The following is a 21,118-nucleotide window of genomic DNA, read 5'->3' on the forward strand; positions in this document are numbered from 1 at the left end:
TTGGGATGTGTATAGCTACAATTTTTAGCATCAAAATTGAACACATCAAGCCTCTAAGTACAAAAAAAGATTTCAATTAATTTCATGTTGAATGAAAAATTTTGAATATTTTAAATGCATTGGCAAACTAATTATATTGAATGTCACTGTTTCCTTTTATTGACATTGGCTTGTTACATTTCTTTTAAAAAAATATTTGTAAGCAGAGGGAAGAGACAGTTGCTAAAGACACCAGATACATGTGCCACTTTGTGCATCTGGCATTACATGGGTACTATGGAATCAAACTCTGTAGACAAGTGCCTTAACTGCTGAGCCATTTCTCTAGCCCTCATGTTACATTTCTCCAACACTGCAGTAGAATAATTTCTTGGCATGTCATCTCACCTCAACTAAGACGTGTGAGGTCCTTAAGAAGTCAACTGGGTTTGAGACCAGCCTACGGCCTACAGAGTGAATTACAGGTCAGCTTGGGCTAGAGTGAGACTCTACTTTGAAAATAATAAACAAAGTCAACTGGGGGCTAGAACAATGGCTCAGTTGGTAAAGTGCTGCCCAGGCAAACATGAGGACCTGGGTTCAGATCCCCAGCACCCATGTAAAATACCGTATGCCTATTATCGTAGCACTGGGGAGGCAGGCAGGGAATATCTGGGGCTCACTGGTTAGCTAAATCCATTCAATGACAGACCCTGTTTCAAAGAATAAGGTGCAGTCGTGGAGGAAGACACATAATAGACATTGACCTCTGGCCTACATAGAGAATGTCATACTGCAAAGGGCTTAACAGACACGAGGTAGTATTATGATATTCCTGCCAAACACTGTCCTGTACATTTCATTCCTCAAATAAACCTGCTCTTCCAGGTTCCCTTAATCCTTAAGTTTTCTTGGTAAGTGTGGAATGCTGACTGCTGTCTCCTAGCTACATGGCTGCTACCCCATTCCTGCCTGTCTCTAGTTAGGTGTGGCAGTCCACACCTAAAGCAGACCCAGCTTCAGACTCCTAGAGTCTTATTGCATCCATCTGCCAAGGGGATTTCAGAAAAATCCTCCAGGGAATGACAGCTTCAGTGATGACTAATTAGCCAAACTGCTACATGTAGACCACTCACATTTCAGGGGCTGCCAATACTCACTTCCTTTCCCTCTACTCTGTAGGACATGGGGGAGAGGAAGTTAGGGGCATTTTTGAAATAGCCTCCTATTACTTAATTTTGTGGAATCAGGTGCAGTGACTGTTAACTTGGTCACCAATGGTGCAACCACATTTCCCTAGCCTTGTGGACTGAGTGCTGGGAAGACCCTGACCCAAGTCCTTTCCCTTCTTAGGAGGCCATACATGCACCGAGGAAGTGCCCATGGGCAGCTCTGTAGAGAGGGTGATCACTGTGTTCAAGTCAGCACCTCTTGTGATTTAAGTCAAAGTACCTCAGGCACTGGTAGTGCCACGTTGACAGTTGTCTCCCACAGCTTCCTTCTGTGTTGGCCTAAGTAGCTGGTGCCAAACATGCCCTGGTGTAGAACTCAAGCACCTGTACTGTGTAGAAAGATGTCTTTAGGTGCTTAAGAAATATGTTATGTTACAGAGCAACCTGGTTAGTATGTGAATGTGAGACCAGATAAAATCTTAAGAGTTGCTTTATTTAACAAAACTTACGCCAACTTTTCTAACTATATACAAAAGTGTTTCAAAATCAGAGCAGCAGACACAAACTTCACAGAGGGGCTCTAACAATGCTTGACTGCTGTACAATGTTGTTTTCTGCTCATTCACAGATTCAAGTCAATCTAGAGGGAAGGAACTTTTGAGGGTTAATACATTGTTTAGCTAACAGTGCTTGGCCCATGATAGGGGCTTATAAAATGTTTTGGACTGGAGATAAAAATTTGAATAAAATATAATCTATTAAGAGAACATTTAAATCAGTGGCTTTAAATTTTTACTTCACTTGTTTATATTATAAACATAACAAGTTTCTTTCATTTTTTGGTTGACCAAAGTAAGAAAAACTACTTTAAAAAATAAATTTAAAATAATTTTATTAGTAATAGTATTATTACCAAAATGTAGAGAACCTTCAAAATCAACAGTACAGAAATACACAATGCATTCTGCTCTTCTCTCTCTGGGTTCACTAGATGGCTCCTCTCTCAGCACTCACCTACACGTTAACAACTTGTTCTGAAGATCTGCATGGGGAAGACAAGTCACTTTCTGCTCCCATGTTTATGGCTGCCAGGAACCCTTTGAATGTCTTACCAGGTCTTCTAATTCTGAAAATCCTCCAAACTTTTGCTACATATCCTACTCACAAAATTCAGCTCCACACAGGTTACATTTTAATAATACTTGAAAACACAGCTGAGCAGCTGCAGAGTAAATATTCCATGTTGACACCTAATAATTTCACTCATTCTGGGGCCAGCTCTCACACTGGTCATTCAGGAAAGTGCTACTGAGCTGTGAGGTACAGAAGGAAAAATAAAAGTAACACAAAAACCAGGGAACCCCACAGCCTTCCTTCCTTTTGCCACACTTTAGATATTCTGCATGCTGGAGGGGTGCCAGGCTACAACGTGGACCAAAATGCACAATGGTCCTCTCTACGTAGTGAAGTGTTACAGATTCCATCTGCTAACAAGCACCAATGCACGATAAAATGCCACAATGAAATGACCTAGAGGTTGTCTATTCCTGTTTGCTCATATAAAATCACCCCACCCACTACTGAGCTTTCATTATCTAAAAATGAGATGAAACCATTGTAAAAATGTACTTCCAAAATAAAATTTCTAGAATATAAAAATGTTTTATATTTTCCCAGATCACATTTTATAAATTAGGAAATCAGAAAATTAGTTGATAGAATTTGCAAATGGTAAAAAAATATTTATGTGTACACACATATACATACACATATAAAAATGCCAAGTTTTAAATTTGAAAAAAATTAACCAATTAACATAACTATCATGCACTGAATAATATCCAACAAATTCTGAGTTATCTATGAGAGCCAACTTGACAGTACAATCCTAAAGACAGGATAATCTAAGACTTCCTGTGTGAAAACTCAGTTGATTAGAAGTCATTGGTATCACTCTCAGATCTAACATCTCTCCTCCAGTACCACCACCAAATCCCCCAAGGAAAGCCTTGAGGAGGGCAGGCTGTGCTCTGTACGCATATCAGTGCCCTGCTGTCTGGGCAAGGGAAAACTAAAGTCCAGTCCTGTGTGCCCTTGCCCAGAGATCAACCTTCCCAGAAAGTCCTGCTTGTGTGGCAGGCAGGTTTCTAACATGCATCAAGGTGTGTCCTAGGTCAGTGAGCCCTGACACCCTGGTAGAGTGAAGTACTACCAGCGGAAGGGGAGCAAGAGGACACCGTGTTGATGTTTAGGACAGGTTAGAAGCAAACTGTGCCTGTGCCAGAAACCATGGAAGGTGAGGATCTCCCATAAGTTAAAGACAAGTAAGGCTTTTCTTCCATTCTGTTGACTCCTGCCAATTGTCCCAAATCAGGCATTTTAACAGAAAAAGCTATAACTTTGAAATTGTTTTTCTCCTGACTCCTGTTGTTGAATCAGGATCATCACACTTTTCAAACAGCCAAGGTTTTCATGGTCTCTAGAATACTGCTGAGGATTGTGGAGTGAGAACAGGTGAGCACAGCTTATTATCAAATGTATGATAACCAACAAAATAAAAAACATAACTTCTGAAGGAGTTAAAGGAAAAACTAAGTGGATGTGCATCAACATGTAGGTTTAGTTCTTCAACAACATTTGTCTAAGGAGCAAGTGTGAGGCATTTGAAACCTGTCCCTCAAATGCACTGTGAAAGATTCATGTCTACTCAGAAAACTGGTGCAGTGTGTGGAAAGGCTTCAGATCCCACTAGAGATCTGTTGAGAGCTTCACATTTATTCACCAGAAAAACATGAGCAACCATCCATGTGCATAGTTACTGGGCCTTATACACCTCTCCTGGTACCACCAGAGCTCAGGGAGGGGGCTCTCCACATTCCTAAGTCTACACCACTTCTGCCTCAGAGTGTACAGGGGCAACCCCAAGCTAGAAAAACTAAAACAATCTGGGTTTCAAAGACCAATGTACTTATTTGCCCTTGGAAGAAAGCACATCCCAGTCTCTAGTTGCCTCTATCAAATGTCGCTGGCCATGACTCATCCACTCTTCCTGGTCTTCATAGAGCCGGCCACAGAACCAGCACTTAAATATACACTGTGAAGAGTCCTCCGGCAGCGAGTCCACCACCTGGTAGTTGTTCTTATGAACCTTCTTCAGCTTCATTTTCAGCATCATCTGCCTCTTCATCTGGTTGGCTTCCTCTACATTCTGGCAGGTGAGCCTCATGTGGTGCCGCCGGATGCCCAGCTGGCACCTTGTCCTCTCTGACAAGACGACTTTGAGCACATTGCCTTTGTACTTGTTGATCACCTTCATCACGTTGGTCACTTCTGGTGAGTCAACGTCTGGGTGATTTAGCACAATGACTGGCTGGTTCCGACGGGGACATTTAATCAACTGATCAGGTTTAGCCGCTATCAGTCGAAGCTGTCTTGCTACCTGAAAAATGGAAGGCTCCTTGAGACAGCGGCTGGGATCGGCCTGCATCTTGCTTTTCTTCTTGGCTGAGCTAACCTGCTTGGCTTTATTCTTGCTTGCAGTGAGACCTCTGCAGAGCAACCTCCCTTGCTTGCTGAAGTCACTGCCTCCAGGCTGCCTACCACACACAGGGCTCATTTTCTTGGTGAGATCTTCTTTTCTTGGTTTAGATCGAAGAGATGTCTCCAGACCTGGGGACATGTCTATTGGCTCACTTTCACTTGTCAAAGGCTGCAGGTCTGGGGCCGTCTGTCTCACAGGGCTGAATGGAATTGGTTGTGGTACCTGTGCTTCCCTGCAAGGTATGTTGACAGGGGTGTCACAGGTAGCCTCAATGATGTGGGCATCTTCAGAAGAGTTAAGAACCCTCAACACAGCCCCTTTGGGGATCAGCACTGGAGTGGCAACATGAGTCTTTCTGGTCACCCTGCCTTCCATTTTCCTATCACCACCACTGGCAAGCTGTGGATAGATCTGTGGCTTGATAAGCTGTCCACTGCCAGTGACACCTCCCTCATTCTGAGGTTTTTGGAGAGGACCCACAGAGGGGCCCGGGCCAGTCAGTGACACATTAATTTCCTGAATTCCTTCAGGGGTTGCTTTTGAGGCTGGCTTTGGGGCTTGCCCTATGGAACGGCGATGAGCACTGTTTGCAGACACAGAGGAAGGCTTGCCGCAAGATTCAATCAACTGAGCTATCTTTTTGCGCAACAGTTCAATTGACTTTATTTTGGTCGTTGAACTATTCCACTTAATGCTTTCTGGGACGTTTTCAGATCCAGAGCTCAGAGAAAATACAGATGAGATGACAGGGCCATCACAAGTGTTACTAGTCCTTTCGGGAGTCTTCAGTTGCACAGGCTGATCCCTAAACTGTTGAGACCTAAGCCCATCTTCTGTTATATTTATATGTAAATACTCATTTTTATGTACAGAGGAAACATGCTTTATGCTGGACACTCTGTTTTCTGCTATCTGGTTACCTTCCAGTTTCCTTTGAGGGGAAACTATCTTTTCAGAAATACTGATCTTACTCCTGGATTCTATAGGTAACAGGCCCTTTTCTCCAGAGTGTGAAATGGTCACAGGTGACATAGGCAGAGGAGGAAGCTGCTGTGGGTCACTGGGCAAATTTCTTCTATCTTCAGCAAAGGAAAGAGCAGCTCTACACGGGAAAGGGCTGGGTACAGTTCCAGCACCACCATGAACACCGCTTTTCTCTCCAGAGCTTGAAGAACAACCTTTGAAGGCAACTGGGGGAAGAGCAGCTCGCGGTGCATATACACTATGGGTTTTCTGCAAATCTTTACCCATGTCAGAACCAAGAAAGGATTCTCTCTGGTTGTATATGCCAGAGTTTGACATGAAAACATCGTAAGACCTTACCCACTTGACATGTTTAAGCTGTTTCTGAACTGAAGACTGAAGATGATCAACACCCACAAAGTCTCCAACATTCCCTTCAATTGTAAGTGGCTTTCTTTTTTCTGCAGGAAATACATTTTTTTGTTCATCTAAGCCCTGGTCATTAGTCCTAGGCTCAGAATTACCTCCATCCCCACTGCCAGCTTCAAGGCGAATGTTTTCTTCCAGGGGGAATAGTTTCAGGACTAGTTGCTGGGTGCCATTGACGACCTTTACGTCTATCAACTGGGCTAGGCAGTTCGTGGGAACAACCAGTTCTGACGGTGCCACAACAGTCAGTGGCACTCCTGGCTGGACAGGCTCCTTTGCAGGGGACAGCACTTCCACCTCAACATTCTTGTTCCCCAACAGACTCAGCTCATGTGGCTCAGATAGTGTCATTTTATTTGGAATACACACGACATCTTTTTGGTATTCCTTTACTTCAGGTAACAACATGATATTATGTGTTCTGTCTTTGTTTGTTTGGAGAGAGAACATTGAGAGCTGATCTGACAACTTACTATGAAATGTAGTCCTTGCATTGGGAGTCTTCAAAAGCTCCATGTTTTGCTTTGAGATGTTTATTCTTTTTGGCTCCAGCTTGGCAACAGTTTTGAGTGGTCGTTTAGCACCAGCCCTCTCATGGACCCTCCTCCTGTGCTTCACAATGTAATCATTTCTAATAGCACCATAGTCACAATACTCACACCGATAAGGGAATACACCTGTATGCTTCACCAAATGCCTCTGAAACTCCCCTTTTGTGTATGAAATGTAGCTGCAGTGAGTACAGATGAACTTAATTTCTTCATGTTGAAGTGTGTGCTTTTTGTACTGCAGGGGGTCCTTTGTGGAAAAACGACATTTATCACAATAGTATTTGCCTGGCTTAAAGTTCCTTACTTTAAATTTGTTATTGACAGGACCTGAGATAGTTTCAGTTTCATTTCTAACATGAGTGACACTGGGGTTATTAACAAAATGAAACTGGGCAGGAGCCGGGTGAAGGCTGCACTTGAAGCACACATACTTGTCTTCCTTTTGGCTCTGCCCAGTACCCTTCTTCAAATCTTGGGGTGGTATCTTGTGAACACTTTTGCACTGCACACACGTAGCAATGGTCATTGGGCCAGTTTCTGCCTCTGAGCCTTGGTACAAAAGGGTTTGTGTTTCTTGTCTGTCTGGCCGAGTTGCTCTATTAGAATTAGGTGGTTTGGGTGACATAGTCAAGGAACTGGGTCCGCTACTCACTTGTGTAGTGTACAATTGTTCTCCAATGTCCTTCATCTTCTTTATCTGTGTTTCAACCACAAGCTGAATGAAACCCAGAAAGATTTTACATGATCAAATCCTTTGGAAGCATGCTTCACCATACTTTTGATTGGTAGAGGAGTGGCAGATACTTCCTGGGTAAATACTTAATAATCATTCTGTTGTATGATCCAAAATATTAGTGCATTTATCTCTTTGACATTCCAGATCACACTATAGGGGGGGAAAAAAACAGAAAGTATGGTCAGTACAGAAACTCAAGGCTTTGTTAAACCACTACAAACTTAGCAGTGTTGAATGGCTCTGGGAATTCTGTGCTGTTATCTCAACAGATTATGTGTAGTAACATAAAACATATCTGAGTTGGCAAGCCTAAATTAACAACATTTTATAACTCAATAGCCAGAAATCACTCCTTTAGACAAACTGTGAAGAAAGGACACTGGAAGACAGTACGAACACTCAGCCTTGTCTTTGATGAATGGAGGTTATTTTTAAGTGACCACTGAGCACATTCTAGCAGTCTTATGTTTCATAAGACATTGTCAGGTCAGACTTTTTTTTCTTTTTTTGAGGCAAGCCCAACAGACTGGCCTTGTTTTTCATGAGAGAGCAAGAATGGGGGGCGGGGGGGGGGGGAAGGAGGGAGAGGGAGGGAGAAAGTAGGAGGCGGAGAAGAGAATTGGAGTGCAACGTCTTCAGCCACTGTAATCAAACTCCAGACATATGCGCCATCTTGTGTACATGTATGACCTTGGGCTCTTTCGTCACTTTCTATGTCTGGCTTACGTGGGACCTGGAGAATTGAACATGGGCCCTCAGGCTTTGTAGGCAGGCACCTTAACTGCTAAGCCATCTCTCCAGGCCCCCAGCTCAGTTTTTGATCCAAGTGATAAGAGCCAGAGTTTTGGCTCAAATGTGCGCTTCCACATTAAAGGTTATGATGAGCTCAGATGCCAACTATGATGGTTAATCTTGTCAACCTGTTGGCATTTAGAACCACAGTGCAAATAAACCTCTACACTTGTCTGTGAGGGGCTTTACAGATACGCTATTTGATGAAGGAAGATCCACCCTAAATGTGGGTAGTACCATACCATGGGCTATGGTACTGGACTATATAAAAATGAGAAAGTAGGGCTAGAGAGATGGCTTAGTGGTTAAGGTGCCTGCTTGCAAAGCCTAAGGACCCATGTTGTACTCTCCAGATTCCTCATTAGCCACATGCACAAAAGTGAGATAAATGCAGGTCACATAAGCCCACTAGGCAGAACAAGCGTCTGGTGTCTGATTTCAGTGGCTGAGGCCTTGCCTCTCCAATTCTCTCTCTTCCACTCCTCTCTCGCTCTCTAAAACTGAAAAAAAAAAAAAAAAAAAAAAAAAGGAAAGAGAAAGCATGCTGAATAGCAGCACTCTTTGCTATCTGCTTCCTGACTCTAGACTGAATGTGACTGGCTGCTTTAAGCTCTTCCTTTCTGCCATGATGGGCTGTATCCCCTCAGCTAGAAACTGAAGTAAACCTTCCCTCTTCCTTCAGTTGCATTTGTCAGGTATTTGTCACAGCAATAAGAAGAGTGAACCCAATTCTTCCTCATACACTCAGTTTGTTTCCACAAGTCCTGACAAGCCAGTGATACTGGTGATATTAAAGAATACAAATTATTCTTTTAACATCTTCATGTGCCAGGCATTATTCTAAGTGCTGGAAGGCAATGATCACAAGCAAATTCTCCGCCACTCTAAGTATCCATTCGCTGGCTTGTGGAGTGAATGTTGTATTTAGTTGTTATATGGTGGAATGAAAACTGGGAAAGAATGCCAAAAGGCAAGGCATGGGACAAGGAGTGTGCACATGAGGTTGTGTGGCTGAAGTTTGGATGAAAGGTGATCCAGGAGAGGCCTCTTGATAGTAAGTCACATTTGCATAGACATCTAGAGCAGCTGAGGAGTACTATGGGTACCTGAGAAAAGGAAGCATCAAGAAGGAGAAGGGAGAAGGCCAAAGTCTGGGAGAGGTGGGTCTGGTGTACCAGGGCAAGGAGTGTGAGATGCAGACATGGTCAGAGAGAATGGCCAAGGAAAGATCTTGACACAGTATCACAGAAAGGTGGCTTCTCTTCCTGGACAGAGAACCAGGTAAGAGCCTAGAGAACAGGCATGATATGCTCTGATCTACATTTTAACAACAGCCTGAGCTGCTCCAAGAGGAAAAGTGTCTACAGGGGAGTGATGGCGGCTATGGACCACAATGGCTTGGACTGGGGCTAGAGATGTGACCAATGTTTCCTATAGTGAGTCTAAAATAGTCACATTGTTACACAGGGGCTAACTGCTATATAATAAATAAAAATAAAGAACAAAGGACTGTGGCTATAAACAGGACATGTGAATGCTCTGAACTGACAAGATGGGCATAGGCAGAGACCAGAATTTTTTACTCTCTGTACTCATTATGGTGACAACAGTTAGATCCTTCAGTGGAGTCACTAGGATACAATTTTCTAATTTGTAAATTCTGAATATATAGAACTAGGAGCCAAACAACATTATTCTTGTTTGGAATCTGCCAGAGGCCTTTCTTTCATGACTTAAGAAAAAAAAAATCGCATCATATAAGCTTCCCAGGTTTTCACCTGGCAAGTGAAATTGTGGACATTCGTTTTATGTCCTCCCACACAGCTGCTGCAATGATGTAAACTTTAGAGTGTAAGAAAATATCTGGAGTTTTCAAGCCCTTCTCTATAAGGCAAGTGGTACAAAGACACTTAGGAAGTATGTTTGATGGTGGACAGGAATAGAAGGGAGAACCAGTAGCTTTCTCTACTCAAGAACTATCAGCACAACAGCCACACAAAGCTGTTGAGGCCCCTAAGGCCTCTGAAGAAACAGCAGCCACATAGTCAGATCTGACATAAACACCTGCCTTAAAATGTAGCTCTGAAAACAATGGGAAAACCTTTATTAAAGAGAAACTCTTTTCTTCTTCATATGAACCATGGCCATTGTTGTAGACAATTTAATGTTGCTAGAATAAACATCCAAACCAGGAACAGTTTAGAGGAGGAAGGGACTTATTTTAAGCTTATAAATCCAGGGGGCCGTTCTATCGTTGGTGGCAGAAGCTGTTCCCATACCTTGAAGCACAGAGAAAGAATCAAACAGCTAGCCAGCTAACACCAAAAGCAACAAACACAAATTATAGCAAGCAGGATACCAGGCAGAGCTCAAACCTCTCCATATACCTTTGGGCTGGAAATCAGATCTTCCCCTAAACACATCTTAGGGCTGGACCCCAGGATCCACCCCCCAGTGATACCTCCTTCAGTCATGTTATAAGCTTTAATAAACACCTGAGTTTATGGGGGTCATTTAAACTACCAGTTATTTCTCTCCAACCAATTTCCAGCCTGCAATCATACCTTGCTGCTATCTACAAACTCCACTGGATCTGCCCTTCCAAGAGTGCCAGTACCCAGACACCAGGCAGACAGAGGCCTCAGAGTTTTTAGGGTACTACTTATCCCCATCACATTCAAGCATATCCCTATGCTAAGGGATTGTGGCTTTAAACAGGACATGTCAATGCTCTAAACTGACAAGATGGGCATAGGCAGAGACCAGAATTTTTCACTCTCTGTACTCATTTGTAAACTAGCTTTAGTGAAGGGAGACAGAAGTGATACTCAAAAGTTTTGCCATGCACCAAGTGACCCATGTGAACCCACCTGAACCTACCACTAGGTGAATTTTATGCCTAGCCTGACACTGTCAGTCCCTGAAGTTAGACTTCATCATCTGTACATACTACTGTCCTCAAAATGCTCACTCAGCATTCTTACCTGGAATCTCACACAGACACAGCTAGGACCTTAGAAAACTACGTATGCAGGCGCATAAGTCAGTGCATGGGGCTCATGTCTCAAAACTTGAGAATCCTCTAAACCAGTTAAAACACACATTCCCTGGCAACATCAAGTGTCAGGGGTAGGGAGGAGATGAGACCTGTGGACTGTAACAAGTGTCAGGTGACTGATGAAATGCCAGCATTTCCATTGCTAAGTAGCTTCTTTAACCCACCTCCAAACATCAAAGCTCCCCCCACCAGCAGAATTTAAATCGTTTTCACTGTGAACATTTGCCCTTAAAATGAAATGGAAAGGAGATTAGCTGTAACTCATCTTTTTCTACCCTGACACAAAAGCAACAAAACTAAAGGGCTCACTTTTGGCAGGCCCATCAGGGATGTGCACACCCTCTTCTCTTATACTGTTTTACCGCAGTCCCAGGTTTCCAGTTCTTGACAAAGATTTCCCTTCCAATCTCTATGGAAACATCTGCTTCTACCTAACAGCTTCTTATCTCTTAACGTGGGTGAGGGGGAATTAACTTTAACCTATCTTCCACCACAACTTACTTATCAACCATTTCAACAGACCACCTCATATGCACATTAATCCTAAGTAAATCTTTAAAGATCCATGTGGAAAGACTCCTCTATTGAAGAATCACCCCATCCAGGATTACATTTGCACATTTTCACATTTTTCCCCCAAGATTCAAGAATGAAGGAAGAGGTTTTTACCACTTTTTCTCCAAGACTTTCAAAATATGGAGCTTGCATTCCTTATAAAACTTTAAATAGATCAGACAGCAAGGTCACGACCATCAGCAAAAAAGCACAGGGCAACTTGCAGGAGAGTCTCCAACCATCAGGCCAGCTCTGTGTGCAGAGGAGCACAGTCCTCTTGGAACTATCACTTCAGTGAACAGATGCTAACTGGATTCCAAAGCAGTTATCAGCACATTGACAACAGCATAAGGAAAGCATGTATTTAATACACCTGGTCACAGTATGTTGCAGTGTAGCCTTGCCGACCTTTATAGGCAGAACCTTCACATCATCTGGCACAAACTACATTTATATTAAATGATCTTCCCAGGTACCTCCTTGAATACAGTACACCATACAGTATGGTTTATGTTTGTGACTGGCTACATGGCTGACTGAGCTCCTGCTTACACCTGCCCAACATCACAGAGATAATATAGCGCAGCCTGGGAAAAAGATCACAACTCACAATCAGAAGTATGCCTTCTACTGAATGCATACTCCATTTGCACTGTCATGAAGCAGGATATCTAGGCCGTGAGTGAATTATGTCAGCATTTGACAGTGCTTTCTGTGCTTCTAAATAATTCTCACTGTAATGCTATAGCGCTGCCACTTCCCACAGCCAGTAGAACCAATGTGAGGTTTCTTAAGTGAGAGTTCTCTTTGACCTTTGTAATTTCTGCACAGTAGAAAGTAGCTCAGATATAACACACAAAGACAAAGGCAAATGGAAGCAGCAGTGTGGGGGGATGGCAATGGCCTCAAGACTTGGATGTTTAGGTGAGCACTGCACATGATGCAGCCCACACAACTAAGCAGTACCATCCCCCTTGCATGCAAAGCCCTCCATGTTGCTCACAGCCAAATCTAACCATCTATAAAGCTGAGTCCTCTTGGCAAGTCACTATTTAATGGGTTGAAGACCAAGAATGAGATAAGACATGACAGACTGAGGGCTATCCTTGGGTGCACTTGATGGCAAGGACGCCCACAGGTCAGAGTTCCTCTAGTACCTTTGCAACTACCTCTGCATCTGAGCGCTTAGTACAAGAAATAATATTTTAAAATCTTTTTCAGGTAGCTTAGGACGGCTCTCAAGGACAAAGAAATACATAGTACTGTCAACTTCGTGGCACAGTTAAGATTTCTGTTTTAAAAAAATATTTTGAATTTACTTATTTGAGAGAGAAAGAGGCAGCTAGATTGATATAGAGACAGAGAGAGGGAGGAAGGGAGGGAGGGAGGGAGGGAGGGAGACTGGGTGCACCAGGGCCTCTATCCACTGCAAAGGAACTCCAGCTGTATGTGCCACTTTGTGCATCTGGCTTACAAGGGTACTGGAAAATTCAACAAGAGTTCTTAGGCTTCAAAGTGCCTTAACTATGAAGCCATCTCTCCAGGCCCACAATAAGATTTCTATTGATGTCTGTTTCCTATAAATTACTTACCAGCATATAGTGAACTTTGTAATGTACAGCCAAAGCCAAAGATGACTGTTATGCACCAAGAGAGATAGCCTCACATGTTACAATCCTATTCTCTTCAGGGGATATGGGGGAACGGGACAAGGACAATTATCTGCATGCACGAATACAATCTGCACTATCATGACATCACAACAGCACATGAAGATCCATCACAAGTCAGGGTGGCGCTTCTTTTCTTTAATTTTGAGCTTAGTTGCCTTGACTTCTTAAACAATGACTGTGGGAACACAAGGGAAAAATTGCAGAGGCTGGAAGAAGCCAGTTCATTGGTATCAAAACCTACTAAGGACATTCATGGCTGAATATGTCCTTATTAAAAGAGAACATCTGACTTTCAAATACTGGAAATGACTGTTTGTTTGTCAATGCATTAGTAGAGATATAAGTGCAACATCACATTTAAATCTCCAGCGTATGTAAACATTAGTTTTATATGTATTTTCTCTTCTTTTCTTGTGTGTAAATGTGGTGTTTATATACTAAGTATGCACACATGTACAGAAGCACAATGTACTCTGTTGCTTTTCTGTACTGTCTCCTTGAGACAGACTCTCAGTGAGCCTGAGCTCTGTTCATGGTCAAGCGATCAGCAAGCCCACATGATTATTGTCTCTGATCCCCTCAAAATTGGGGTTACAGGCAAGTATGGCACACCTGGTTATTTATGTGGGTACAGGGAAAGTGGTCTTACTTGCTGAGACCCCATTACAGAGTTTAGGTGGTGGTGCCAATATTCAGGTAGGACAGTTAACAGTGCCTATTCCAGGTCAGTGTGAGAAATTGATAACATAACATGCTCAGGTACGTAATGGCATGCCAGAAGTTATAAACATGTTACTTTCCATTATTGATGAGGAAATTAGGCCAAGCATAGTCAGAGGGGCTGAAATACAGGTTTCTTAGCTGCTTGACAACAGCCATTTCCAGAATATAGGCTGAACCTCATCTTATACTTTTGAAGGTTGTAAAACCTAAAAGATTCCTCCCTCCTTCTGTCTTACCCACCACCTGTGAGCAAAAGGGCTCTAATCACCACAGCATGAAAGCACAATGTAGATGTTTTTTTTGCAATCTTTGGGCTGACGTGTCAGTAAAGTAACCAGCCAACCTTTTCTTCATCGTTTCTATTAAAGCTCCACCACTCTGTATTGGCCCTCAGCCAGTGAATGTGTCCCTAGTAGACATCAATGTGAAAAGAAAAAGTGGCTGGCCAATTACATTACACAATTTTTGTGCGTGACAGATGTACAGCGAAGCCAGTCTTAGCTGACTGAATTCTTTCTGGGTGGGGAGACAAGCTTTAGCAGCTCTTTGAATGTGTCCTGACCCCAAACCCTCCCTTTCACTTTGGCTTCCTCTGTAAGGGTTACTGGGGTAGGGATACTGCTGCTGCTCCCATAAAGAGCGAAGAGATCCACTGGAAGGCTGGCTCTGACTCTTCACAGCTGGGTCTTCAGGGAAGTGAATTTTCTCTACTCACAGCTAGGAACATCAACAGGCTTAGGACTGTCCAGCTTAAAGGATGATCTGAAGAAACTGTATGTAAAGGCCTAAGCCCAATGGCACAGCCACCCACAAGCTGTATCTGTATGTTTGTTCCTTTACACTTGTCTAATTAGCAACTCCAAGTGACCCAACTTAATACAATTTGACCCCAGAAAGCTCAGTAGTATGAAAGAGAATGACTGGAACAGAAAACAACCAACATTAGATATAAAAATGACATTCTCTGCCAGGAGGACAATCTGTTGGAAGAAACCACTACCCTGGTAAGAACTTCATGCCTATAAGTTGCAATCTAACGATGGGAAAACACATGTTAAACAGGCAACACTAATGGACCATGCAATCTCTATGCCAAACTGCCTGGCACTCTAAAACTACTGAACTGTAAGCTTTTCACTATCATGAGGACAGAAAGTACCTCCAAATGTTGCTGACAAACAACTTGTTTATGGTCTTTGGTGTCCTTTGGTATTCTGAACCTAAGTGAATTGGTTGAGTATCAGAATGGGATAAGCAGACTGTAAGTGGCTAAACCTTCAGTGAATGCAGCTTAGAGGAAAAGAGATCAATGACCTTGGGCAGCCAAGGACAAGGGTCAAAGCAAGGCCTTTGGCTTCCTCACTAGCTGTGTGTCCCCCCCCCCCCCCAATTAAACACAGTAGTCTTTTTCTTTTCTTTTTCTTTTTTTGAGGCAGTCTCACTCTAGCCCAGGATGACCTAAAAATCACAGCAAATCCTCCTACCTCCACCTCTCGAATGCCAGGATTATAGGCGTGAGCCCCCTTGCCTGGCTTGATTTCAGACGTTTAACCTAGCTTAGCCTGAGTGTTCTCAGTTTAAATGGGAATAACAACCATTGCCGTAAAAAAAAAAAAAAAAAAAAAAAAAAGAGAGAACAAATAGGGAAAAATTTATATGGAAGTAGCAAGTAACTTTATGCTTGGTACAAAGTAAGTAGATGTTTTTTTCAAGAAATGTCAACATATTTTTACAAGACACTTTTAAATGTAGAAGAGACTAGTAAGTCCTGAGAAGCAGAAACTGGGAAACTTAACTAAAGAGCCAGCGGAGATAAAGGTCTCCACTGAGAGGACTTGTCTGGAGGCTGGAAGCACCTGACACTTTCCCCCACAGGATTTTTAGGGGAGAATGTGGCACAATAAGCACGTCAATGAATTTACTTTAGAAAACAAAGAACAGATTTTATTACCTGCTTTCCCCAACAGTTTATGAGCAAAGAAAAAGATCATACCTAGAGTCCTTGAAGCTTAATGTTTGTATTTTTAAATGGTAAACTGAAAAAAAATTAAGGAATAAATATATTTACTAGCATTAATTATAGTGTGTGTATGAGTAAGGACTATTACAAGCAATGTCACAAAAAATTCTGTTTTGATACATACCAAATACTTCAGGACTCTAAGGTAATAAATATGAAAAGCATACAGATTTTTGCATTTCTCTCCCTTTTGGACTTAAAATCTAAAATTTTGTAGAAGAAATAGACAAAGAGTTTAATGAAGGAGAGAAGAAACATCTCCCCCTACTTTGGGGGGAGGTGTCCTTGCTACATTAAGGCAAAGCTGTAAGGAAATGCCTATGTTTAAAGGAAGACCCTAGAACTGCAGGTAACCCCAATGCAGCTGGAATTACCTGAAGGTTTTAAAAATGACAATGCCTGGAAGCCACTCCTCAGACTGGGATTTAAGTGGAGGCAGGGCAGAGCACAGTTCGGACTTCTAAGGCTTTGTAAGTGACTCTAATATGTAGTTGGGCTGCAAGCCACCTGAATCACTGGAGAATACAAGAAGGGTATGAAAAACATCACCATGCACAGCCCTTTGTCCTGCAAGTAGGGATGGGCCAAGGTTCTACACTTCCCCAGCAATGAGACCCTGGAAACATCAGAGGTGCTCTAAGGTTTATGGTGACAGTATCTCCTTTGTAGACCCTCAGCAATATTCTTGAATGCTGATGGCAGTGCCTGGCATGGCCAAGGATGGTGAGCACAGCTGGGTCCCTGCATGGGATACTGTCCTTAAGGAATCTAATGGGATCCAGGTCAAGTAAATGGGCTGATCAGTGAGGCCCTCCCTATCAAGAAACTGAGCAGGGCTTGCTTGTCCCACTTTATAGTTTCTTGCTCCCAGTCAGGGAGGAAGGGTGTTCTTAAGTTACTTGGATACTCCTCAAATCAAACCTTCAATTACCTGCTGCTTTCAAGAAGAAAGGCCCCGGGTTGGTATATTCAGAGGTGGAGAATGGGGGAAACCAGCATTCAGTCATGACTCCATGCTGTTACCCTACTGTGTCAGCTGTGAGCTGACCTCGGTCAGGATCCCAGGCTTCAGGAGCTTTTCCTGCCAGAGCCACCAGGCACAGGGGTCAAGTGGTAAGTCTCCAGAGCTCGCCTTCCCTCTCAGGCATGGAGGGCCATGGGTCTCAGGCCTTGGTCCCTGGTGTGGGCTTCTGTGCTCAGGCACAGAGGCTGTACAGACAGGCCTGCAACAGAAGGGAGACACCTGTGTTTATGTGCTAGAGCAGCAGTGTGGTTTTCCAGATACCTATCTTGTAGAAAATAAAAAGAATTCTAGGTTTTCCCAGAAGTGCTTCTCAGGCATTGGCACATGGAAGTCACTTCAGAATCTCAGAAAACTTGAGGATTCATGCTAAGTAGATGGCTTCTTTCTTGGGGTAGGGCTCAGGCATATGGATTTAAACTCCTTTCCAGAAGATCTGGGGCTTCCCACCCTTCCTCCCATCCTATAAAGGGAATGTCTGGGTAAATGATCTCTAGCTGCTTTTCTTCCAAGGAAGAACCCTGGAAACTGCAATTAGCTGGTCTGGCACCAGAGCTACAAAATACCTAAGGCTGTAGGCAAGCCTGGGGAAGTGCTCCTCGAGATCACCCTGCTTATCCCAAGCAGCAGCAGAGTGGCTGAAAGGATGCCCAAGTGAGTGAAAGAAATGACAGCCTTCACAGTGACAATAATTAATGCACTCTTTTTCCCTCCTCATGGCAGACACTTCCTCAGACCCTCCCACTGAAAGACACACAGACCAGGAGATAAGCTCGGCCTTTTCCAAGCCGCCATTTTAAACATCTACCCTGGTTTAGCACAGCACCTACAGGAGGAAGCCCGGCAAACAAAGCCCGGTCTCTTTGTTTCCCTCTGCTTTTAAGAAGTCATAAGCATAAGAGGACTGAATACATCAGTCTACGCAGGGTATGGCATCAGGCCTTAAAACAGACACTGTTTTAAATGAATGTATCCTTAGTCAAAGATAATGTCAACTGAAAAATCTGAATACCTCACTTATACTCAAAGTACGTAACCACCTTTTCTGAACTCCCGTAGAACCTTTGCCAAGTATCTGTGTCTTGTGGTCATGGACTGAGTAGAAATTAGAATCGTGACTGAGGTCCAGAGACACCTTCCCAGATTAGCTCTCTGCTGTACTGTAGTCCAGTAGTGCGAGCTGCTGGAGACAACGTTTTCTTCCAACGTGATTTCAAGCCTACACTTGAGGGGCGATGTTTTAAGGACTCAAACACCACACTGAGTTTAGGTGGGTATGATGTTATTAAACAGGACCAAATGCTCCAGATTTCAATGTTACTTTGATGCACTGTTTGATAAAGTATTTTTTTAAATATCAGAAGAAGTTTAGAGTACGCTAAATACTGGACAAATATATACGGCGCTCGATATTTTCTACTCTCCTTGGGCTTTCCCTTTTTGGTTAATGAATTGCTTCATTCTTTTATGTTTGCCCTGGTCTTTAAGTGCCCACCCTCCCATCAGGCGAGATGAAAAGCACAGGCTGGGATGAGGCGGTCCCACAAAGGGTGACATTAGCATCTGGAACAATTCAAAGCTGCCTCCTCCACGGAGAGGAGAGGCGGCTCAGCCCAGCCCAGTAGGCCCTCCGAGGACGAGGCCAGGGAAACCCGCTCGACACTCCGAAGGAAGACAATGCCAGTGTTTCTCAAGTTCACGGTGGGCACGCTCACACGGGGCACACGGATCCACGGCGAGGCCACGTCGCGCCGCGTGCGCTGGCAGGAGGCGGGGCGGCGAGGCGGCATCGTGGCGTCCCGGGAGACGAGGTCGGTCCCCTGGGGTGCCCGGGGTTACCTTCCAACTACTGGAAACCAAAAGAGCGTCAGGCTGCCTCGGAGGCCCGGAGGAGGCTTTAAAAATGGCCTCCTTACGACACTTCCTGCTCGCGCCGGTCGGTAGGATCCTTGGAGCGATGCATCATTTAAACGGTTGGGGGCGGGGACCGGCGGCCGCGCACAATCGGTGCCCGAGGCGCCGGCCACGCCGCGCACAAAGGCCGGTGGGCGGGGGCGCGCCCACCCGGGCCTCGCGTCGCCCACGCCGCCCGTCCCGGCGGCTCCCCCGGGCTGTCACCGCGGCGGGAGGCCGCGCGCGCCCCGACCCCGCGCCCGCCGTGAGCCTCGCCCCGGGCTCGCCCCGCCGGCCTGGGCCCCACCCGCCGGGAGCCGCCGCCCCGATCGCGCCCCGCGCCCGCCCGCCCGCCCGCGCGGCCACTCACCCAGCCCGCCGCTCCGGGGCCGCGGTCCCCACGGACAGGCGTGAACTCCGCCGGCTGCCGGCCGCAGACCACCGCCGCCGCCGCCGCCGCCGCCGCGCCCGCTGTAGGTCCCTACCCGGGGGGCGGAGCCGGCCGGCGGCGCGCGTGCGCAGTGCGGCGCGACTGCAGCGGCGAGGCCGGCGTCCGAGGTCCCTGAGGCTGCGCCTGGTCCACGGACAGAGCTCAAGAGGCCGCCGTGCCTGATTCGCCCACCCTGTTTTGAGGTTAGGGCTCGACCCAAAGCATACGCACCCACAGCGCGCCAGGGCCACTGGCAGCACCCCAGTCCGCTAGCAAGCCGCTTCCCCAGTGAAAGGAGGCCTAAGGCTTTGGGCCTGCCTGGCACTGCTCAGGGGTCTGGGTGCCTGCCCTCGTGGAGCCGGTAGACCTGCAGCGGGTGCCCGAAGCAAGGGGAAAGGGGCCTCAAGTCTTTAGTCTTCATGTACCCTGGAGAGCAGGCAGCCGCGAAGCCTTGAGTTCGAATTCCACTCCTGCACATGCTAGCTGCTGGACCTTGCAAGGTGGGAAGTTTGACTCTCTCATCTCCGTGTTTTCATTTCTGAAGATGGGGAGGATAATTTTTGAGACCCAAAACCGATCTGCAGATGCTGTCAACCACTTTTATTGTTGGCGTTTCTTCCTGTCTTCTAGATTCCAATAACGTTTCCAGGTACCCCTCACCACCACCACAAATGTACATCCCTCTGAAGAAAGACCTGTCTCAAATAGTCTCACTGTGAGAGAACAGGTAAATCATACATATGGCTACGGTCCCCATAACCAGTGACACTGATGCCCAGCCCCACAAAATAAAACTGCTTCCCAGCAACAGCCATGGTAAAACCAGTGAAGTGTCACTGGGAAGTGCAGATACACCATGACAGACAAAGGTTTCTTTAAAGCTCTGGAAGGAGGAAGAGGTCAGGCTGGCCCTTCTCTTGGTGGTATCTGTCAGTGTACTTGGATAACAGGCAGGAGCCTGGGAAGCCTGGACAGGTGACATTCAGGACGAGCAGTCAGCCACCAGGCAGAACCTCAGCCCTTGAGAGCAGAAGCTGGGCAGAAAGTCTGACCAGAGAGCAGGTCCTTCCCCTGCTCTGTGAAGTAATCCTCTTGACCTTGTCCTGATAAGGGAGCTGCCCCTGCCCCTGTACTTTCTTCAGGGCTCAGAGAAGGGAAAGACCTTCTCTTAGAACAAAAAAAAAAAGGATACAGAGTTTAAAGTCTCCCTTAAGAGTAGGTGGGGATAGGCAGGACAATTTGAACTGGCCACTGCTAGAAAACCTGTAATGTCAAAAGGAACCAAAGCTTGTTTCCCAAGCTTTAGCCCACACTGTTGTGCCTCTGTGCATTATCCACACATGCATCACAGCCCTGACCTCTTTGGTCACACAGAATCAATGGAAGGTTTACCTAGACATTTTCCTGGAGTTTTAGCAGTTATGGTGTTTATAACTTGTAACCCTGCTCCCTAGGCTGCCTGAACCTCTATTTTCTCCTGTAGAATTCGGTTAGCAATAGGAAAGTAAGTTGAGCCTGTCACAGTCCCTGGAAGATAAGAGGAGACCAAAAGTTGACTCTTGTACTTCCAAAAAATCCAAAT

The 21,118-nt window shown here is 45.0% G+C and overlaps 1 protein-coding gene across 4 annotated transcripts; it reads right to left on the reverse strand.

Moving 5' to 3' along the window:
- Window positions 1-1,623: 1,623 nt before the first annotated feature.
- Znf518b (zinc finger protein 518B) lies at window positions 1,624-19,552 on the reverse strand. 4 transcript variants are annotated; one of them, XM_045133566.1, is made up of 3 exons: window positions 19,477-19,552; window positions 17,124-17,415; window positions 1,624-7,521 (listed from the first exon to the last, which is right to left on the reverse strand). In XM_045133566.1, exon 3 carries the CDS (start codon window positions 7,321-7,323, stop codon window positions 4,120-4,122), a length of 3,204 nt encoding a protein of 1,067 aa, XP_044989501.1. In that variant the 5' UTR covers window positions 7,324-7,521; window positions 17,124-17,415; window positions 19,477-19,552; the 3' UTR covers window positions 1,624-4,119. The 4 variants fall into 4 exon arrangements, with proteins under 4 accessions (XP_044989501.1, XP_044989502.1, XP_044989500.1 ...); XM_045133567.1 differs by lacking the exon at window positions 19,477-19,552 and adding an exon at window positions 18,254-18,905 and having other exon boundaries at window positions 17,241-17,415; XM_045133565.1 differs by lacking the exon at window positions 19,477-19,552 and adding an exon at window positions 18,254-18,905.
- Between the last annotated feature and the right edge of the window lie 1,566 nt (window positions 19,553-21,118).

This window comes from Jaculus jaculus, chromosome 14 (assembly GCF_020740685.1).
Source record: "Jaculus jaculus isolate mJacJac1 chromosome 14, mJacJac1.mat.Y.cur, whole genome shotgun sequence".
NCBI lineage: Eukaryota > Metazoa > Chordata > Mammalia > Rodentia > Dipodidae > Jaculus > Jaculus jaculus.

What these genes read in the sequence shown, in the direction of transcription:
- Znf518b (XM_045133566.1), bottom strand. Translation starts at nt 7,323, where the DNA reads ATGAAGGACATTGGAGAACAATTGTACACTACACAAGTGAGTAGCGGA.